Source organism: Boleophthalmus pectinirostris, unplaced genomic scaffold (genome assembly GCF_026225935.1).
Source record: "Boleophthalmus pectinirostris isolate CB_2022bp ecotype Guang Dong unplaced genomic scaffold, ASM2622593v1 HiC_scaffold_16, whole genome shotgun sequence".
Classification (NCBI taxonomy): domain Eukaryota; kingdom Metazoa; phylum Chordata; class Actinopteri; order Gobiiformes; family Gobiidae; genus Boleophthalmus; species Boleophthalmus pectinirostris.
The window spans coordinates 29,596,944-29,619,745 of record NW_026571095.1 but is presented as its reverse complement, the minus strand read 5'-3'; the positions used below and the strand labels follow the sequence as shown (position 1 = coordinate 29,619,745).

Genomic DNA, 22,802 nt, shown 5'->3' with positions numbered 1-22,802 from the left:
GAACACACAACACTGCAGGAGAGAAGTACTCTGAACACACAGTACTGCAGGAGAGAGAAGTACTCTGAACACACAGTACTGCAGGAGAGAGAGAGTACTGAACACACAGTACTGAGAAGAGAGAGAAGTACTCTGAACACACAAGTACTGCAGGAGAGAGAAGTACTCTGAACACACAGTACTGCAGGAGAGAAGTACTCTGAACACACAGTACTGCAGAGAGAAGTACTCTGAACACACAGTACTGCAGGAGAGAGAAGTACTCTGAACACACAGTACTGCAGGAGAGAGAAGTACTCTGAACACACAGCACTGCAGGAGAGAAGTACTCTGAACACACAGTACTGCAGGAGAGAGAAAGAGAAAGAAAGACAAGAAAATGTGAAAACAAGAAGAGTGAATATATGCATTTTGTGTGATTTTAGAGTTGTTTTTAAGATTTTATTGTTTGTTTTTAAAGCTTTTGAATGGACCAGTCCCATAATACATCTCGAATCTCATCCAAATTTACACCCACACGAGCGCTCAAAGGTCCGAGGTCCAGCTCCAGCTCGTGGTGCCAAAGACGAAACTTAAAACCAGGGGGGACCGGGTTTTTTCTGTGGCTGGACCAAACTCTGGAACACTCTGCCCCCAAACACGTCCCAAGTGGAGTGTTTTAAATCTCGTCTTAAGACCCACTTTTATTCGTAACACCTGCGTGAGTTCTGTGGTCCTCTGTGTCTTTTTTTATTTTATTTATTTTACTCATTTACTGCTTTTTATGGTGTTGGTTTTATTAGATTTTACTGGTTTTATTGTTTTAGGACTGGTGTGACCAAATTTGAGCAGTTTACCTTTTTGTTGTCTTCGTTTTATGATCTCTGTGCAGCACTTTGGAAACTGCTTTGTTTGTAAAATGTGCTATAGAAGTAAAGTGGATTTGGATTTGGTTGCAGATAGATATGTGTGTATGTGTGTGTGTCGGGGTATGTGTGTGTGTGGAGTAAATTCTCACACGTCTCTGAATGAGCAGATGAGAGCTGTCAATCACAGCTGTGTTTCTGAGTAAACACACAGAGCTGCACAGACGGACGACGCACAGACCTGTTTAAACTGTGAAAAGAGACGACTCTACACGAGCAAGCACTTAGCCCTCACTCACACTGCACAAACCAGGACTAAAACAGGAATAAACCAGGACTAAACCAGGACTAAACCAGGACTAAACCAGGACTAAACCAGGACTAAACCAGGACTAAACCAGGACAAAAGGACTAAACCAGGACTGAACCAGGACTGAAGCAGGACTGAAGCAGGACTAAGCCAGGATTAAACCAGGACAGAATTTAACCAGGACTAAACTAGGACTAACACAGAAATACAACTGGCCTTAGAACCAAGACTCAACCAGGACCCAGCCAGGGATGCACCAGGGCAACTTTTACTCAAGTAAAGGGCCGTTCACACCAAGGCGTCAAAGCGTCCAGTTTCTATGTAAAGTCTATGTGGACGCGCGACTAGAGCGTCCTGCGTTTTTGCGGCGCGTTTTCGGCGTCAGCGCGGCACAAATCTGGCGTTGACACAGTGTGTCTTGAGCGTTTTGGCGTCAGCGGCCAAGACGCGCGTCCAAGGCGTCAGCGTCAAGAAGTTGAAAATGCTGAACTTTTCGCGTCAGACGCGCCGCGTCAACCAATCAGGGACGAGTATCCAGTGACGCAGAGACGTTATTATCAGGAAGAAAGACCCGAGAACCAGAACGAGAACCACAAACATGAGCAGAGAATAAATATATACGCAACAATCACCGAGCCGATCACGAGGAATACACCAGGACCGGACCGGGACTAAACAAGGACTAGACCGGGACTAAACAAGGACTAGACCGACACTAAACAAGGACTAGACCAAGACTAAACAAGGACTAGACTGGGAGTAGACCGAGACTAAACCGAGACTAAACAAGGACTAGACCGGGACCAAACCAGGACTAGACCGGGACTAAACAAGGACTAGACCAAGACTAGACCGAGACTAAACAAGGACTAGACCCCAAATAGACCGAGACTAAACCATGACTAGACCGGGACTAGACCGTGATTAGACCAGGACTAGACCGGTATTAGACCAGGACTAGACCGGTATTAGACCAGGACTAGACCGGGACTGATCCAGTGTCATTAGTGGAGTATAAATATATATACGCCCCAGTCGTCGACCCGATCTCCTCCGCTGATGTTTTATGTCATAAAAAAACTCTATCAGTCTGGTCTGACATTGTTTCGGGAAAAGACCGGGACTGGGCTCTTGTTTCCAGGGCAACGGACGCGCGCGCGTCAAGTATTTTTGTCCCATTCGTCCACGGCGTCAAAGACGCGCGTCAGGGGCGTCTAAACTCAAATGCAAAGGCTCCAAATAGAGGCATCAAGGCGTTTTTTGATGCTTTGGTGTGAACGGCCCTTTACTTCAAAACAAATATTACTCAAGTAGGAGTAAAAGCTGCTAGAAAACTACAAGTATAGTTTCTTCAAATTACCAGAGTTGGGACATATTGAAGTAAAAGTAGTACTTGTTGCTTGTTCTACAGCAGCAGTTTTCAATAGGTGAAGCCTTCCTCCCCTGGGGGGCGCCAAAGAGCCACTGGGGAGGCACAACACACACGGACTGAACCAGGACTGAACTGATCCCAGGACTGAACCAGGAGGCTAACCAGGACTGAACTAGGACTGAAACAGGACTACAACAGGACTAAACCAGGACTAAATCAGAACTGAACCAGGACTGAGTGTTGGGACAGGCCTGGAGGTGAGCCTGTGTAGACCATCAGGTGTCCGTGGGCAAAAGGACCGCATGGAGCTAAGCGCAGCCGTTGCCTGACCCTGCTCCGCGTACTCGGGGTTCTCCCTCTGTCTCTCTCAAATCCAAGATTAGTCCTGGTTTAGTCCTGGTTTAGACCTGCTTTAGTCCTGGTTTAGTCCTGGTTTAGTCCTGGTGTCCTTCTGATGTTCAGTGATGTTAAAAGTTGCCTCAATTAGGCCTGCATGAAGTTGGAAATGATTTGCTGTTGCAAAAATGAGCAAAATACCATATAAAAAAAAAAAAAAAAAAAATCATCAGTAACTCATCAGGAACACAAAAGGTGCATTTACTTCAAAGGTCTGTGAGGGGGAGGGCAGGCAGATGGGATTTTGGGAAAGGGGCTCGACTGTCTTTTCTTACTCTAAGGCAGGCTTCTCAAATAGTGGGGCTCGCGAGGCTCCGTCAAGGGGGGCGCGTTTGACCTCGGGGACATCTTTTTTATTTTTTTATTTTGATTTTTTTTACTGTCTTAAGGGCCGTTCACACCAAAGCGTCAAAAAACGCCTTGACGCCTCTATTTGGACGCGTTTGCATTTGAGTTTAGACGCCCCCGACGCGCAACTTTGACGCCGTGGACGAACGGGACAAAAATACTTGATGCGCGTCCGTTGCCCTGGAAACAAGAGCCCGGTCCCGGTCTTTTCCCGAAACAATGTCAGACCAGACTGAGAGAGTGTTTTTATGACATAAAACATCAACGGAGGAGATCGGGTCGACGACTGGGGCGTGTTTATATTTATACTCCGCTAATGACACTGGATCAGTCCCGGTCTAGTCCTGGTCTAGTCCTGGTCTAATACCGGTCTAGTCCTGGTCTAATACCGGTCTAGTCCTGGTCTAATCACGGTCTAGTCCCGGTCTAGTCCGGTCTAGTCCACTAATCACGGTTAGTCCCGTCTAGTCTTGTTTAGTCTCGGTCTAGTCTCGGTCTAGTCTAGTCCTGGTTTGGGTCCTGGTCCGGTCCTGGTGTAGTCCTCGCGATCGGCTCGGTGATTGTGGCTATATATTTATTCTCCGTTCTGTTTGTGGTTCTCGTTTCTGGTTCTCGGGTCTTTCTTCCTGATAATAACGTCGCTGCGTCACTGGATACTCGTCCCTGATTGATTGACGCGGCGCGTCTGACGCGAAAAGTTCAGCATTTTCAACGTCTTGACGCTGACGCCTTGGACGCGCGTCTTGGCCGCTGACGCCAAAACGCTGAAGACGCGCTGCGCTGACGCCAGATTCGCGCCGCGCTGACGCCGAAAACGCGCCGCAAAAACGCAGGACGCTCTAGTCGCGCGTCCACATAGACTTTACATAGAAAGTGGACACTTTGACGCTTTGGTCTGAACGGGCCTTTAGAATAAAGTGCAATTGCACTTCCACTACATTAGGGGGCAGAGCCTCTCATTGGCAGAGTGTGCGCAGGGAGCATCGCTCGGTGGTGTAGGAGTTTTGTTTGCACTGAGCATGCGCGCTTTGCACACAGCACAGAGTTTGAGTATGAAGTGTAGACACGAAGTGTAGCAGACCCTCAAGTGACACCATGAAAAAATATTTAACAGGGATGAGAAGACAGACGGAGAGAGACGGAGATAAAGAGACAAACGAAAATCTCCCCCGAAAGCTAAGACGAGGAAATATGACGAAGCGTATGTAGCGCTTGGCTTCACTGTGACTACGGTGGGAGACGAGGAAAGACCGGTGTGCTTACTGTGTCTAAAAATGTTGGCAGCCGACAGCATGAAGCCCAATAAATTAAGGCGTCACTTAAATACATTACACCACAATCACTCTGATAAGCCGCTTAAGATTTTTCAGCGAAAAACGTGCCGAATATTGCGACAATCATCCCGCTTTGTGACTGCTACTTCAGTAAACCAGCGAGCGTTGTTGGCGTCATATAAGGTGGCAGTGTTACGCACAGGTGTACTTATAACAATTTTATAGACAAATGATACTATCTATAGTCAGGGGGGGCGCGAGATGTTTTATTCGTCCTAGGGGGGCATGACAGAAAATAATTGAGAAGCACTGCTCTAAGGGGAGGCTCACATTCACCCAATTTGAAAACCCCTGATCCTTTTACTTTAACCTGAGTATTTATTTGCTCCAGTATCTGTACTTTCACAAACCTGAGTACTTCTTGCACCATTACTACGATACTTTCCACCTCTGACTAAGCTTATCCTCTTCCAAATACCCGCTCAATCCTCACTCTTACTTTCTAATAGCTGCCCATTACAAACCGCGTCACCATTCAATCCTGAAAAAGTCCCTCCGCGTTCGCACATCCATCTCTCCCGACGAGCTCCGACAATCTCCCCGCCTCGTCATGGCAACAAATCACCGGCGAAACGATCTGTCAGGGGCGCGACGTGATTGGGCGCCCCGGTGTAGCGGACATCTCTGCGCCCGTGCACCCATCCGTCAGCGCGACTCAATGGAGCGGTCGTGAGCGATGGCGCGGGGGGGGCGTACGAGGGGTTGCGCACCGTTGGGCGAGTGCGTTAGCGGACGGGGAGCGGCGAGGGACAAAATGGTCGTAAAGTTTTAGCGTTATAGCCCTCCGTCAATGCTAACACGGTCCACTTGAGAGATGACAGGGATATGAGGGCTTTATGAGCGTGTTTGTGTCCGCCCGAGCAGACAATGGGCTGAGATAGATGGACTCGAGGTGGAGATATAGTCTTGGCGTCGACGTTACCCGGGGTGGGGCGCTAGCTCGAGGCACGGCTCTGTCTAAAGCTCCGAGTTGGACTTTAACGGGCTCATGTTACACTGTTTTATAATGTTGTTTTCCTCATCAAAAACGTACTCGGGGTTGTGTTTGTGTTTCATTCACACATGTTTAAAACACAAACCCTGCATATTTAGGCTGAGCTCTTGTCTCAAACTGAAAACAATCTTGTACTATTCCACCTCGTGATGTCATCTGTCATACAGGAAGTGCTCCACTGTGTTTTTAAACTCCATACGCCTCCACTAGAATCATTTGGATAATTTCAGACCTACAGTTGCCAATTTCTACTGCAAAAAGTACAAAAAGTAGGTAAAAAGTACAGGGTTCCCACAGTCATGGAAATCCTGGAAAAGCCATGGAAATTGAAAGTGTTATTTTCCAGACCTGTAAATTTCATGGAATTTTGTAAATTCAATGAGAGTTTTGGAAAAGTCATGGAATTTTAGTATCTCTTTCATGCAACTACAGCGTTCTGTTAAGTTCTCATTAGACTATTATGATTATTTCCGATTATTTTTATTTTTTGTTTAAAAGAGACGCCAATAAATGCACTGACAGTATTTTAAATGTTAAAAAACTATAAAACCAAACCATAAGATGAGTGGAACCTGGAAAGGAACCATTTCATATTTAGCTCTAAAAGTCTGATCAGTTCTACTAAAAGTATCAATTCTACACATGTAGGTGCTGTAAAGTTACTGAAAATTCATTTTAGGTCATGAAAAAGTCATGGAAAAGTTTTGAAATTTTGTCAGTGAAAAAGAGTTGAAACCCTAAAAGTATAGACATTAACTTGAAAATTACCACGTCACGACATCACAAGGTGGGACAGAGCATTCTTGATGTTGCAGTGTAGACACCAGAGCCATGACACACAAATTGATTACATTTTTGACCAGAAAGCTGCAAATATTGATACTTTGCAACGTTCCCTGTTGAGTGTGATGCTAACTGTAGGCACTGCTCTGTCTGAAGGCTCTGTCTGTCAAATTAGACTTTAATCTGAGTTTTGTTTTGACACAATCTGACCAGAAAAATCTAAGTATCATTCGTTCATTTGTTTTTCAAAATAAAACCAAAAATAAGAAAATAAAAAAACTACAATTTTTTTTCATTATGTGTGTCCAAAACCAAAATTATTTGTCTCCAAAATAAAATTGAAAAAACAGATAACGATTTGTTTTTCTACGCGGGAGGTGTGCCTGCATAGACAGGTCTGGTGATCAGGACTGAGACTGGGACCAGACCGGGACCAGGACCAGGACTTAGACCAAGACCAGACCAGGACTGAGACCCAGACTGAGACCTGGACTGTGACCCGGACCGGGACTGAGACCGGGACTGCGACAAGGAACAGACTGGGGCCAGACCAGGACTGGCACAAGTTTAGTCCTGGTTTAGTCCTGGTTCAGTTCTGGTTTAGACCTAGTTTAGTCCTGGTTTAGTCCTGGTTCAGTTCTGGTTTAGACCTAGTTTAGTCCTGGTTTAGACCTGTTCTAGTCCTGTTTTAGTCTGTATGTGGCGCAAAACTCTGGCAACGCAGTTTAAGTCACGGAAACGGGAAACGGCCATTATCTGTTTTTTCCTTCATTTATTTAAACACAAAATCGAAAACTGAAAAAACTAATCGTTATCCATTTTTTCATTTTGGTTTTGGAGACAAATAATGAAGAAAATAGTTGGGTTTTTTTTTTTTCTTATTTTTGTTTTATTTTGAAAAACAAATGAACGAATGATACACAGATTCAGAAGGAGCTGACTTAATCCAATTTGTATTTTGTTTTCTTGGCTTCTGAGATTACAAACTACCTCAGAACTTTTTTTGTGTGTGTGTGTGACTGTGTTTGCTAATGTGCGCATTGTGTCACCACGGTAACCGCTGAACATTTCACCATAGAGCGTGATGTCACTGCACTAAACTTGACAGAAAAGGATAGTAGATGCTATTCAAAACCAGATTCAAAAACAGATTACAGCACAAAAAAAAAGTTAATTTGATGTTTATTTCTAGTTTAAATCAAAGTGTCAGAGTGAAGAGGATCTAATTTAATCGAGTTGTTTACATTGTACACAGATGCAGACCCTTTTGCCTCGATTCTGTTGTGTTATCCACCAGAGGCAGGCTGCTGTTGTTTATCTCGGCGCTGCTACATGAATGCAGTTTGAGATTGGGGTCATCGAGGACACATGCCACAAATGAAAATCTCCTCTTCCAAATTATAAACGAAAATTGCCACAAATCTAAACCAGCCAGGTACTGATTTGCATATCTTTGTCAGTGATAGGTGAGGGTGTCTAGACGCATCCTCCTCTGCATCCTCTGCTCTATCTCAGCATCTCCTCTACCTCCTCTGACCCTCTCCACTGCATCCTCTGCTCCATTTCACTCTCTCCTCTTCATAATCTGCTCCATCTGCTCCTCTCTTTTGCTCCTCTGACCCTTTCCTCTGCTCCTTTAACCCCTTCCCCTCTACTCCATCTACTCCTCTCCTCTGTTCCTCTGCCTCTGACACTCTGCTCTCCATCGTCTGCTCCTCTGCCCCATTTGACCTTCTCCTCTCCTCCACCTGACTCTACATCCTCTGCTCCACCTGACTCTCTCCTCTGTTCCTCTGACCCTCTTCTCTTCATCCTCTGCTCCTGTCTTCTGCTCCACTGAACCTCTCCTCTGCTCCTCTGACCCTTTCCTCTTCATCCTCTGCTCCATTTAACCATCTCCTCTCCTCCACCTGACTCTCTTCTCTTTATCCTCTGCTCCTCTCCTCTTCATCCTCTGCTCTATCTGCTCCTCTCTTCTGCCCCTCTGTTCCTCTGACCCTCTCCTCTACATCCTCTGCTCCATCTGACCCTCTCCTCTGCTCCTCTGACCCTCTCCATCCTCTGCTCCTCTGACTCTCTCCTCTGCTCCCCTGACCCTCTCCTCTTTACCCTGTGCTCCACCTACTGCTCTCTTTTGCTCCTCTGACCCTTTCCTTTGCATCCTCTGCTCCATCTAGCCATCTCCTGTCTTCCACCTGATTCTTTCCTCTTTATCTTCTATTCCTCTCCTCTTCATCCTCTACTCCATCTGCTCCTCTCTTTTACTTCCTCTGACCCTTTCCTCTACATCCTCTGCGCCATCTGTTCCTCTCCTCTGTTCCTCTGACCCTCTCCTTTTCGTCCTCTCCTCCATCTGACCCTCCCCTTTGCATCCTCTGCTCTTTTAACCCTTCCCTCCGTGTCCTTTACTCCATCTGTTAATCTCATCGATTCCTCTGACCCTCTAATCTGCTCCATATGCTCCTCTCTTTTGCTCCTCTGACCCTTCCCTCTGCATCCTCTGTTCCATCTAACCATCTCCTGTTCTCCACCGGACTCTCTCTGCTCCTTTCCTCTGCTCCTCTGACACTCTCCTCTTCATCCTCTGCTCCTCTGACACTCTCCTCTTCATCCTCTGCTCCGTCCGCTCTTCTCTTTTGCTCCTCTGCCTCTGATGCTCTCATCTCCATCCTCTGCTCCTCTGCCCCTCTCCTCATGATCCTCTGCTCCATCTCACCAGCTCCTCTCCACCACCTGACTCTCTCCTCTTCATCATATGCTCCATCTGACCTTTTCCTCTACTCCTCTCTTCTGCTCCTCTGACCCTCTCCTCTGTTCTTCTGATCCTTTCCTCTTCATCCTCTGCTCCATCTGCTCCTCTCCTCTGCCTCTGACCGTCTCCTATTCATCCTCTGCTCCATCTAACCCTCTCCTGTCCTCCACCTGACTCTCTCCTCTTCATCCTCTGCTCCATCTGCTCCTCTCCTTTGCTCCTCTGCCTCTGTCCTTTGCATCTCACCTTTTTTCTCTTCCTTCAGGCCTTCATTACATCTTCCCTACACTTCCCTTTCAACTTTTTTTTTCGGCACTCTAGAAACTTTCGAGTCTATTTCGGTTGATGTTCCTGGTGCGTATGACACTTAAGTACCCTCTTGAGTCCTGTCCGGGCACATCAAAGTTCGTCCCTTTCTGGCGTGATCAAAGATGGCCGCTAATGCTACGAAATGACGCCTGATGTAATCCCAGTGTAACCGCTAAACCGCCGTACACTTTTCATCTCCTCGTCCTTGATGTCGGACCGGCCCGGCAGCCCACAGCGCCCTCTGCGGGACGTTTGATGTGGGAGATCAGAGCGATGGGGGCGCGCCATTTTGGCTAAGGGGGCTTTTTCACCGTTACGCCGCGCAACGCTCAATCCACTCCCCATCAGATAAGTTCAAAGCGTCTGTAGATAGCAGAGCTCGCTGGTGCTGGGAGGTCGGAGAGATCAGAGGAGGTTTAGAACAAGCCAAAGCTATTAGATTATGTTATTTTTGACTAATGTTTTAGAGATTTTTATATTTGAGCTGCAAGATGAATCGAAGCAAAATTAGTAAAGCGCAAAGACTGCAACTTTTAGTACCATAAAACAGAAAATGCTGTCTATTCCAGATAAAAAAAACTGCTGGGCCTGTAGTTTAGACCTCTTTAAACATGTTCCGAAATGTCCCTGAGTGTCAGATGCCCTCCCTGTGTCTCCATGGGGTCTTTTACAGCATAAAAACTGCTAACCCTGTAGTTTAGATCTGTACAAACATGTTCTGAAATGCCCCTGTGAGTCAGACACACGGGTATTTTTAAAACCTGAGACATTTCCCTTTGTTTGTACTCATCTTTTACACACAAATGACTAATTCACCTCTGAAAACAATTCTTTCTAAAAGCTAAAAAAGAGCGGAGATTCTGGAAAACTACGGTTTGGCTTTTGCGTGTAAAGTGAGATAAATGGAGTTTTAGGCAGATGACGCACCGAAAGTGCAATCCGTGTGTCATTTGTTCATTTGTTTTTCAATATAAAAGCAAAAATAAGAAAAAAAAAAAAACAACAACTGTTTTCTTCATTATTTGTCTCCAAAACCAAAATGAAAAAGTGGAAAATGATTTGTTTTTTTCAATTTTCGATTTTGTGTTTAAATGAAAATGTTCCCCTTTCCGTAACTGTGATGCCGGACTTTTGTGTCGCATACGAACTGAACCAGGACTAAACCTTTTTCAGTCCCGATCTGGTCCCAGTCTCAGTCTCGGTCTGGTCTTGGTCTCGGTCCTGCTCTGGTCCTGGTATCAGTCCCGGTCTCTGTCCCAGTCTGGTTTGGTCTCAGTCCTGGTCTGGTCCCGGTCTCAGTCCTATGTTTCAGTCCCGGTCTCAGTCCCAGTCTGGTCCTGGTCTAAGTCCTAGTGTTAGTCCTGGTTTGGTTCCGGTCTTGTTTAGTCCTGGTTCAGTCCTGGTTTAGTCCGGAATCGCAGTTTAAATCACGGAAACGGGAAACAGCCAACAGTTTTTCCATTATTCATTTAAACACAAAATCGAAAACTTAAACAGTTTTTTATTTCAGTTTTGGAGACAAATAATGAAGAAAACAGTTACTTTTTCGTTTTCCTATTTTTTGTTTTATATTGAAAACGAATGAACGAATGACACACGGATTTAGTGCGACCAGTGTTTCCATTTTGCTCTGATGATGATGATGAAGCATTTAGAGCAGCAGTCGCTGCTAGTTTCTAGTGAAACACTTTTCATGTGTTTGCATTTACACACACAGCTCATGAATCATCTCCATGACCAGAGACCAACGAGGCCCGGAGGTCAGCAATTTTACCATTTCTTTAATAGATCTGTGGAGAGGCGAGCCCGCTCAGTAATGCACATTTTTCAATGTATTTTTGAGTCATACTGTGATGGTTCATGTTCTGTTGTGGTTGTTTTTTTGGTGCATCTTTTTCCTTTAGTGTTGTGTGCCCTTTTATTTTGATATTTTCCCATCTACTTGAAGTGTTGAGTTTTACTTCCTGTCTTGATTGTTTGTCCCGCCCTGATGTGTTTCATTTATGTCTGTGTGCATTTATACCCTTTGTTCTCCTCTGCCCTTTGTTGGTCCATTGTGTTTGTCATTGTCTGTGTCTTTGTCACTGTCTTGTCCTGTCATGGCAGTTTAGTTTCAATTTATGGATTTTTCTTAATCATTTTTTGTTTGTTATAAAAGAATTTTAAAGCGGCCCTGCATTTTTGGGTCCTCCCTTTGTTTCCACGTGACAAATACTTAAAACTGTAATGAAATAAATGCTATAGGTTTGAATCTAATCCAGGTGCCGCTCACGTTCTTGGCGTAGTTATCATGGCACTCGATGGCGTATTTATGCGGGTTGATGTAAACGAAAACTTTTGAAAACGTGCACGATGTTATTTTGGAAAACAGAGAGAGGAAATATTCCTTTCCTAACACACTATGTATAAATGTAGCCTTTTTTGTGCATAAAAAAACACTAACCCTGTAGTTCATATCTGTCCAAACATGTTCTGAAATGTGATTCTTGTATTACTTTGTCATTTCAGCTTTCAGTCTTTTTGTCATTTCTTCTCGATGTGTTAAAATGTGAACTTTGGACAGAATCCCATTATTAAAAAATAAATTGCAAGTCTAATCGCGGTGCTTGTCTGAAAAATCACTAAACTCACAAATGGTGCAGCCCCGTTTTGCATCTCAACAAAATAAATCTTCGGTTTGTTTTGGTCCAGTTCTTCTCTAATAGTCTTTTCTTTGCGTGGCTTGGTGATCTTGTGGTGCAGTTTCACAGAAAATCTTAATTAAAAAACTTTGACTATTTCTGTGAGACTAAACGCCTAAACTTTGCCCACAGTCACATTTCAAACAGAGCTGATAAAACTGGGCACTACCTGGAGGACTAAAGGGGACGGTGAGGGGCAAGGGCGCAGGTTTGCATAGGGACATGGGTGGAGATATGTAGGGAAGACCATTTTATTTTAATAAACAAAAATATTAATTTATTCCGATATTTCTTCAAACTCAATAGTATTAATTTAACAGTTTTTAATTCACATTTTGTTTATTAGACGTTCTGAGATGTATTCAGTGAAAGTGACGACAGGGTTACTCCTGCCGCTGTTTCATTGGCTGCAACAGAGTGATGTCATTAGTGGAGCCAGGAGCCTAAACTGGGGAAGCGGCAGGACAGCGCCAGCACCTGAATGGTAAAATGGTAAATGGTCACATTTTTCTATAGCGCTTTTCCACCTTCAAGGCACTCAAAGCTCTTTACAACAAGGAACCACTCACCCATTCACACACCAGTGTACGCAGACACTGTGGGCAATGTGGGTTAAGTGTCTTGCCCAAGGACACAACAACAGCATTCATCTGTGGGAGCTGGAATCACACCAGCCAACCTGTGGGTCTGAAGATGTCGGCTTGAGCAGGCGTGAGTGAAGACGCTGCGCACCAAACTTACTCGGCTTCATCTTCAATTAAACTTGTTTTATAATGAGTCGCCGCGAAAAAAGAGCGACTATCAGCAGAAGTGCACCTCCCAAATGGAGCTTTAATCGTGCTCTGTTAGTAGCTCAACTTTATTGACAATATTTAATGGAAACATTTTTTGGACATGACCTCACAAATATCATCACCAACAAGCAAAGGGAAACAAACTACGAACTTCTACATCACTGTTAAGAATCATCTTAGAAGGACAATGGACACAAACTCTACATTTTGAGAACTGAAAAATGAAAAATGAAACCACCTCTCACTTATTTTGGACCTGACCAGAATCTGTGTGTTTTTGGAAAGAATTCATAAAACATATAACACAACTTCTTATCCAATTTGACCCTCTCTTATAAAGATGTGCTGTTTGGTTTTTGCAATGTGCATCCTCTCTCTACTCCTTCTTTCTCCTCCCTCTCTCTTCTCTCTCTTTCCATCTGTCTCTCCCTCTCCTCTCTCTACTCCTTCTTTTTCCTCTCTCTTGCTCTTCTCTCTCTCCTCCATCTCTCTCTCCTCTCTCCATTCTTTCTCTCTCTCTCTCCCTCCCTCTCTCTCCTCCCTCTTCTCTCTCTCCTCCATCTCTCTCTCCTCCCTTTTCGCTCTCTCTCTTTACCTCTGTCCACCCTCTCTCTCCTCCTTCTCCATCTGTTTCTCTCTCCATTCTTTTCTCTCTCTCTCTCTCTCTCCTCCCTCTCTCCCTCTCTCCTCCCTTTCTCCCTCCTCTCTCTCCTCTCTCTCTTCCCTTTTCTCTCTCTCCCTCCCTTTCTCCACCCTCTTTCTCCTCCCTCTCCTTCTCTCTCTCCTCCATCTCTGCCTCCTCCCTTTTCGCTCTCTCTCTTTACCTCTGTCCACCCTCTCTCTCCTCCTTCTCCATCTGTTTCTGTCTCCTCCTCCCTCTCTCTCCTCTCTCTCCATTATTTTCTCTCTCTCCCTCCCTCTCTCCACCCTCTCTCCCTCTCTCCTCCCTTTCTCCCTCCTCTCTCTCCTCTCTCCTCCCTTTCTCTCTCTCTCCCTACCTCTGTCCACCCTCTCTCTCCTCCCTCTCCCTCTGTTTCTCTCTCCTCCTCCCTCTCTCTCATCTCTCTCTCCTCTCTCCATTCTTTTCTCTCTCTCTCCCTCCCTCACCCTCTCTCCTCCCTTTCTCCCTCCTCTCGCTCCCTCTCTTCTCTCTCTTCTCCCTTTTCTCTCTATTCCCCTCCCTCTCTCCATCCTCTCTCTCCTCCCTTTTCTCTCTCTCCCTCCCTTTCTCCACCCTCTCTCTCTCCTCCATCTCTCTCTCTCCTCCCTTTTCTCTCTCTCTCCCTACCTCTGTCCACCCTCTCTCTTCTCCCTCTCCCTCTGTTTCTCTCTCCTCCTCCCTCTCTCTCATCTCTCTCTCCTCTCTCCATTCTTTTCTCTCTCTCTCTCTCCCTCCCTCACCCTCTCTCCTCCCTTTCTCCCTCCTCTCGCTCCCTCTCTTCTTTCTCTTCTCCCTTTTCTCTCTCTCCCTCCCTTTCTCCACCCTCTCTCTCTCCTCCCTTTTCGCTCTCTCTCCCTACCTCTGTCCACCCTCTCTCTCCTCCCTCTCCCTCTGTTTTTCTCTCTCCTCCTTCCTCTCCTCCCTCTCTCCTGTCGTCCCGTCTTGTGCATTATTCATATCCACTCCACGTTCACAAATGGCTCTTACTTTAATGATGATCGCTCCGTTCGGCCTCGTGTGAAACCATCTCTCTCCGTCAGACCCACACCTCCAGCTCGTCTGTGATGGAAAAACACGGTTCAAATCAGCCCAGCTCGTCATATGAAGCTCGTCGTTTTGACCACTTCAACTTCACGCTTTAACTCGACCGGCGGTATTTGAGATTCCATCTGATCCGGCTCCCCCTGTTGTAATCGCCTGAATTTATATAGATGTATATAAAAAAAGTTTTGAGTTTGAGATTATTAATTTGACTACAGCAAAAAAATAATGCCATGTGTAACTAGGAATAACGGACCAGACACAGGCAGCTCCCAAAAGTAATAATGTGGGTCACTTTTATTTCCCGACTGTCCTCAGAAGAGAGCAGCATTAATTTTGGTTTGATTTGGCTTTTTTTGGAAGATGACTTAAATGGTTAACTGTCCAGATTCACAATATCTGTTTTTTTTTTGTCTTCGTTCCACCAAAAATGTGTTCTCTCAAAAATAAAATAAAACAACACTAAATAAAAGACAACAGCAGTGGTCTTATCCTACAATAGACCAAAGAATAAACACCACTTAGTATCCATTTCAATTGGCAAGTACACAAAATAAAATTACATTAGTCATTAACACTGTGTAACGGTCAACTTGAACTCACTTACAAAATGGCTGACAGACTGCCCAGACCAACGCAGCACTCTGAAGGACGTGGACAGTGCTCTCTCTCCCCTCTAAATTTACAGAACATAAAACATTTGGTCTCACAAAAAAGTTCTTTACATTACAGGTGATTCATGTTTAACACTCACGCCTTCACGCAGAACAACTTTTCCCCTACGTGAGCAACTCAGCAGGATCACACTTTTCAGGACAGCAAGTCAGTCTACATCAATCTTCAATTCTACAAATTAATACAACAATAATCTTGGGATATGAGGCTTATTAAAGCATTATATAACAATATCTAAGATTATTTCCATGTTTAGCAGTCATTTAAATGTTCATTTTTACTAATACACACCGTTTTATGTCAGTTTCTTGTTGAGGTGCTCAGCTTGTTGTGCAGTGATGACATCACACGTGCTTCGAGCACAGGGGTGGGCAAACTACGGCCCGGGGGCCGTATGCGGCCCTTCAAACCTTTTAATCCGGCCCGCCGAACTGGAATAAATTACAATAGTAAACCTTGTTGATGTTTGATTTGTCATGCATTTCCAGCGTTTCCCAGTAGATGGCGCACTATATATACATTGAGTTGCGGCGTATTATGTTGGCCGCAATGCTTTATGGGAAAGTGTTCTTACAGGAGTTATTCGGACCATGAGTGAAGTAGTTGGTGCTTAAGATATAAGACTGCACTGCTTCCATTTTGAGTTGGTAAAAATCTATCAAGGAAACTTATGGACTCTGTGTTGCCAACATTAATGTTTACAACATTTTGGAGGCAGGTTTAATCACACTCACAGGTGTGTGTCTGTGGTTGTTTGGCCTGAGCTTTGTTTTTGAGCTGTTATCAGTCATATTAGAAAATGGTGAACTCATGATATACATTCACTCGTGGTTTGCAGTTGAACAGGTCTGAACAGTTTTATGTTCTGAATCTTTCACAGCAGTGATGAAATGTGTAGCGCGTCTGAAGTCCTAGATAAATGTGAATAAGAACGTAATGAATCTGAGCTCTTAACACGTTATGTCTTGACTTCTGTCTGGCCCTTCAGTCAAACTTTAGGACCCTATGTGGCCCGCGAGCCAGAAAGTTTGCCCACCCCTGTTCTAGCAGCTACTCAATCACCCAGCCTGACCACACCACCCCCTACTGGTTACATAGAGAATTGCAGCTATTTCTAAAAACAGTATTTTACAGTTCACCTGGCTACATATTTAAAAACATGTTTTGTGTTTGAGATTATTAATTTGACTACAGCAAAAAAATAATAATATATTTGCGACTGTTACGGCTTGCGGACTGGCTCTGCCTCGCCCGGCGCTCCCCGTTTGTTTTCCCGCTTGTGCCTTTCATATTTGCATAACGCGGTGTCTTACCTGGCGCCTGATTCGGGGGTGTGGTCCCATCGCTGTTGGGCTGGCTCCAGTGTTCGTCGTGCCAGGTTGGAGGATTGACGTCCCACTCCTCCAATCCTCTTCCTACACAAACATCGCCTCATCCCATAAAACTGAGGCGCTTGTCCCTCCTCGCGGATGGATCTCAGTTTCAGTTCGCTGCTCTCACTGATCGACGTGTCTCTGGTTGACTTGTGAATTGTGACTCTACAGGTCGTTATTGACTCATTATTTGTTTGTATTTGCCAGTTTGGCTCGGCCTTTATGCCAGAGTCCTGCACAGGTTCGTTTTTGGAGACCCGCACCCACACCTCACCTGCCCAAACCCTTTAACAATCCACCTGTTAACGGCCCGTGCCCGTGATGAATCATGCACAAATTAAAATAACTTTAACTGAAGTGTCCATCAGAATACGAGCTGAAACGTTACGACTTTAAGAATTACAATCACGAAATGAAATGAAACGGTTACGCTTTCTTCAGTACGAACACGGATTCAAAGACGCGACTCGACTGTCGTCACTTCACAGGCTTTATTTACCGAGCAGAAGAAACACTGATCGAGTACATGCCACGGACTGAACCAGGACCGAACCAGGACTAACCCAGGGCTGATTCCAGGACTGAACCAGGAGGACTAAACCAGGAATGAACTAGGACTAAAACAGGACTAAACCAGGACTAACCCAGGGCTGATTCCAGGACAGAACCAGGAGGACTAAACCAGGAATGAACTAGGACTAAAACAGGACTAACCCAGGGCTGATTCCAGGACAGAACCAGGAGAACTAAACCAGGAATGAACTAGGACTAAAACAGGACTAAACCAGGGCTGATTCCAGGATGAACCAGAATGAATAAACCAGGACTGAACCAGGACTAAACAGGACTAACCCAGGGCTGATTCCAGGACAGAACCAGGATAACTAAACCAGGACTAAAACAGGACTAAACCAGGACTAACCCAGGGCTAATTCCAGGACGAACCAGATTGATTAAACCAGGACTGAACCAGGACTAAACAGGACTAACCCAGGGCTGATTCCAGGACAGAACCAGGAGGACTAAACCAGGACTGAACTAGGACTAAAACAGGACTAAACCAGGACTAACCCAAGACTGATTCCAAGACAGAACCAGGAGGACTAAACCAGGACTGAAGTAGGACTAAACCAGGACTATCCCAGGGCTGATTCCAGGACAGAACCAGGAGGACTAAACCAGGACTGAACTAGGACTAAAACAGGACTAAACCAGGAGTCACTGTCGGGCCTGGCACCGAGGAGCGCCCGCGTAGCCTGTCAGGTGACCGCAGGTGAAAGGACCGGAGCAGATCTCCGCTTTCTCTCTCGCTCGGGGTTCTCTCTCTCTCTCTTTAAGTCCAAGATTAGTCCTGGTGTAGTCCTGGTTTAGTCCTTATTTACATAGTCCTGACCCGCACGTGTGTAATTATTACCCGCCCGTAAAATTCCAGAACATTAAAACCCGCCCGTTTCAGCAACTATTTGTCCGTACCCGACCCTGTGCAGGACTCTTCCTTGGGCATTTGTATTTTCTTTGATTTATACTTATCCCATTAGGAGGTATTGTCTAGTTGTATTTGGAATTTTTTATTTATCTTATGTAAAACACATTGTTTTTGTTAATATACTTACTTACTTTTACTTTATAAAAGCCACTTATATTACATCACATCTTGTTTGTGTTACTTTCCTTTGTCCCCAGCACTAGTTTATAACAGCAACAACTAGAAACAACTTGCCAAAGGTTCGTTGGAATGTACTGCAGCCAATATCTCGGCTTATATCTTGATCCAACTGGTTTGTTGGATATTTACAGTTAAACTCCGCCCACAACCAGGTTTCAGATAGAGCTGCTACACTGGCCTGTCCAGCCACAACTGTCAAAACATCCCAAAGACAAGTGTATCTGGAGCTGAGTCCTGTCTCCCTGATTTCAGACGGAGTGATTGACAGGCGGATTAACCAATCAGAGAGAGAGATGCTTTGTTTGCATCTAAAACAAACATAAGAAAGGAGAAAAAATAACATAAAGGACTGAGAAACAATCAACAATGGAAGCACCAAACTATCACTTATTTCAGAAAAAAGAAGCTCTATATTTTGTTCTGAATGTTAAGAGAATTTTGGAGAGGAGACGTCTTCTGCATTTGAGAGACACGTGATACAAAACTGTGGTTGGACTGTCTCAAGTTTGGACAAAGGTTTTACCAAGGGTGGACAATTATTTTTTCCATGGGGCCACATGAGAAACAGAAAACACTGTGCACGGCCTGTGTGAGATAGTATTTTGACCCCCATAGTATATTGACGGCTATAGTAAAGTGACCCCCTCCTATAGGATTTTGACTCTCCTTACTTTTTTCTTTACTAGTTACTTATATAATCATTATTTCTCATGTAATTTACTTTTATTATATATTGCTATATATTCATTTTCTTTTAAGGTATTTTAAGGAATGTTTTTGATGGATAATGACTTGGTATTTTGTCTAAATGTAATGTATTGTTAAAATTGCATATACATAACAATCTTGTCACTTTTTATATTGTATTTTACATTGTTTGGTTTTTATTTTGCTGTGTTCAGATAATCCTTAATCATAATGTCAATTTAGGCAATGGTTTGTAAGGATAATGACCTTGAATTTAGTCATGTTGTTATTGTTGTTTGGCCTCCTTTATATATAATTCATCATTGTCAATATTTAACTAACATTATTTCTTAATTTACATCGTCATAACTATAATAAACATATTGGGGGGTCAGATTACTATAGTCTAAGTATCCCCTATTTAACTACTCAATTGATTACCCCTGTCTATTTTAACAAGATTCCAAATCATTATACATCACTTTGATTAGCCTAACTAATTAATAACTACTTCTTTATTTTTCAGTAAAATATGTGTTTAAACAACTAAGTAATTTTTAACATTCAAAAGTTATAATCGACATAAAAAATGCATCTAAATTCTTTAAAAAAAAACACTTTTAAATATGCCATTATGTTTTATTTCGCAGATATAGTATTAATATAGATTTTTTTTTATATAGAATTCACATTTTTTATTAATAAAATATAGATTTTCATAGGGGGGTCAATATTCTATAGGGGGTTCAACATACCATAATAGGATTCTCACCGCGGGGTCAAAATCCTTTACCACACTGGGCCAAAATGCTTCACTCATTCTGCATATTACTTGTGTTTCTTTATAAAAAGCAGTAAATAGTATTGTTTTGACAAGCTGGTCAGACTGGTTCGAGTTTGTTATGACTATGAAAATGTAAGATTGCCTTACAGAAAGTACCATTAAAAAAAACCCCAAACACCTCTAAAATAAAAACAATGCAGCTTTTGTCCATGCATGAGGTGTTTATTTTGTAATTCCAAATCATCTTAAATGGGCCAGAACGCATATTGTGCATAGTTGAGTAGTAGAAAAAAAGTGGATGTAATGTTTAGTTTCACTTTAACCAGTTGTTCAAACCAACCACAGAGCTGTATTGTGGTTTGGGTGGAGCTCAAGGTGAAATGGACAAATGAACCAAAACAAACATGCACTTCCTTCACCCTATTAAACCAAAATAAAGACTATTTAGTTTGTTAAAATGTGCAGAAGGATTGTCCTGCTTTATTGTTATTGTATCAGAGAGGACTTTTTGTTAAAGCCAGTGTCACTGATTGAAGGTTTTAAAGGTGAACTCCTCATCTTACATTACATTTATTCAATTACAGGTGGTTTTATAGCTCGAAAAGACCTAGAAAAACAACATTCTGAATCATTTCCATATTTTGAGGAATGTGGAGTCATCCAAGAATATTGATCTGAGATTCATCAACATCTGCAAAATGTTTTTTCATTTTTTTTCTTTCTGTCATTTGATGCCTTGTGTCTCGGTAACCTAGCATTAACAAAACAAACAAAGCAATCACTCTGCATTCTATTGGCTGCAAGTAAAAATGCATAACAAGGAAGTGGCTTAAACCTGTGTGACCAACCAACAGTCCAGACCTGGATTGATATTGTGCAAGAGATCTACACGACGGAAAGGGTTTCATTTTTATTGAAGGTGCAGCTGGACTTATTTTATTTTATGTGGCCTAAGTGGAAGCGGGTGAGATCAGATTTCATATAAAAATACTTCATATTTGCAGTATTTTGTTAATTTGTGAAAGAGGTTCAACCTTTTTTGAGTTTGTATATGTAAAAAAAACAAAAAAAAAAACAAAAGCAGGAATGTGTGATTTCATTCTACACATTGCAATCTGACTGTGAGCCGGGTCGCCTCTCCACAGATCTGGGATGTCGTTTGTAAAGAACAGCGTGGGAGTTGTCCTATAGGCGAGTTTCAGATGACGTCATTGTTATTAAAAGCCCGCATTGCATGCTGGGAAATATTTTGGTCGGAGGCAAGAAACACGATAGCGGTCAAACACAGTGCGTAACCTCGAGTATTTATCCCTGATAATGATAAATTCCTGCCGCTAACGGCAAATTAAATGGCTTTCAAACATCCGCAGAGCAAACGTAGAAGATCCTAACAAACCGTGGACTCCAACAAGTTCAACAACACATCGAGACTCTTGGAGGTTTTCATCTTTTCTGCTGTGAATGACCCAGGAGTTTCCACCAAGTCATTGTGGATATCACCAAAGTGAATATTTGTCCAGGTAGTTGGCGATTCCGAACAGAAATTTGGTTTGGTCCAGGCTTTGTAGGGGTTGAAAAGGGTGATTTGGCTCCATCGATGCTTATGACCAATTTCTGGTCAAATCGTCTTGGGTCCTCTGCCGTTAGAGTGGATAAATAACCGGGATCAATACCCTTTACGTGCTTTTTCGCTCCATCCGTCATGTTGAATTAGTGTTTCTTGCCGCCAAACAGAATAATTCCTAGCATGCAACGCGCGCTTTTGTCAGCAATGAAACTCACTTAAAGTGCGTGCTCCACATGCGCCATGCAAACCCACTGCACGCACTAAAACACGCAATCTGTGCTTAATAGATCCCAACTGCAGCTAGAACCGGCGCACGTAAACCCAATTAATAACATTTTGGCAGCACATCTTTGCAGTAAAACCGAATTGTTTTCTCGCTGTTTCAGGAGTTTTATCGCTATATTTTTAAGAATGCTTATGATGTGTGTGGGGTAGGGATGGGCATTATTAGTCAATTAATTGATAATTGATCATTAAGAATTTCATCGATTACGTTCATTTTAATCAACCAAACCGAATGTAGGTTGCTGTGCGTAGCGTAGGGTGACCAAACGTCTGTGTCTGGGGACAAACAGGGTCCGTACATGTGTCTCTGTACTCAGAAGGAGCGAGACACAAACAGTCGGTCAGTCTGCAACGTGCCGAAGCGCAAATGAGTATTTAACGATGATTTGTACAAGAAATTCCACGCTTTCCGTTGCGTTTGGGACAAGTGGGAGACCATGTGCACAGTGTACAAAGCAGCACATATGTTTCGGTGTCCAGTGGGAAAAAGTTCACCCGGACACCGAAAACATGAAAAAGTTTTGCCAGGTGAGAGTAGCGCAATGTCGATGATGAGTCCCCACCTCCCGCCCCCCGTACGGTGTCCTGGTTTTGATAAATGCAAATATGGTCACACTAACCTATATTCCACTGAGTCGTGCCACATCAGCGCACAAGAGCCATTTTTTTTTCCTTTGCTTGGTTTATGCAAATTAGCGATGCAGTTTTTAAATTTTTTTTCTGTGAGAGTTGCGCAAAGCTGCATTAAACACAACTTAAATGAGCTGATGTGGCTGTAGAGTGACTACGGTTTATATGTCGTAAAGATTTAATTTATTTATGCAGATTAGTAGTTCAGATAGTAATAATAATGATGATAACTTTAATATAAAAAACATTAATGATTAATCGATAATCAATCGTTAATTCTCCCAACGATCGATTAAGAAAATTGAATCGAATGCCCATCCCTAGTGCACTTATACTGGTAGATACGTGCACGTGGGGGTCTGAATGGTCAAAGGAAGGGGCTATGAGCACGTGCGAGAGATTCAGATGCCCTCCCCGGGAGAATGAAAGGAGTGAGGGAGCGGTTCGGCAGGTAGAACACAGATTTGGCACATCAGACACAGATCAGGCGCTGTTATTCTGCCAATAAAAGTCCA

The 22,802-nt window shown here is 43.6% G+C and overlaps 1 protein-coding gene across 2 annotated transcripts in view; it reads left to right on the top strand.

Annotated features, from left to right (window-relative positions):
• Positions 1-22,802, top strand: part of st6galnac3 (ST6 (alpha-N-acetyl-neuraminyl-2,3-beta-galactosyl-1,3)-N-acetylgalactosaminide alpha-2,6-sialyltransferase 3) — a 278,580-nt gene that overhangs the window by 49,608 nt on the left and 206,170 nt on the right. Inside the window, exon 1 of one of the 2 annotated variants that reach the window (XM_055152090.1) lies at positions 20,700-20,769. The exons of the other annotated variant lie outside the window; for it this stretch is intronic. Within the exon in view, the coding sequence (XP_055008065.1) occupies positions 20,749-20,769 (21 nt within the window). The 5' untranslated portion in view covers positions 20,700-20,748. Of the gene's footprint in view, positions 1-20,699; positions 20,770-22,802 lie in introns of those variants that run through there. 2 annotated transcript variants of the gene reach the window in all.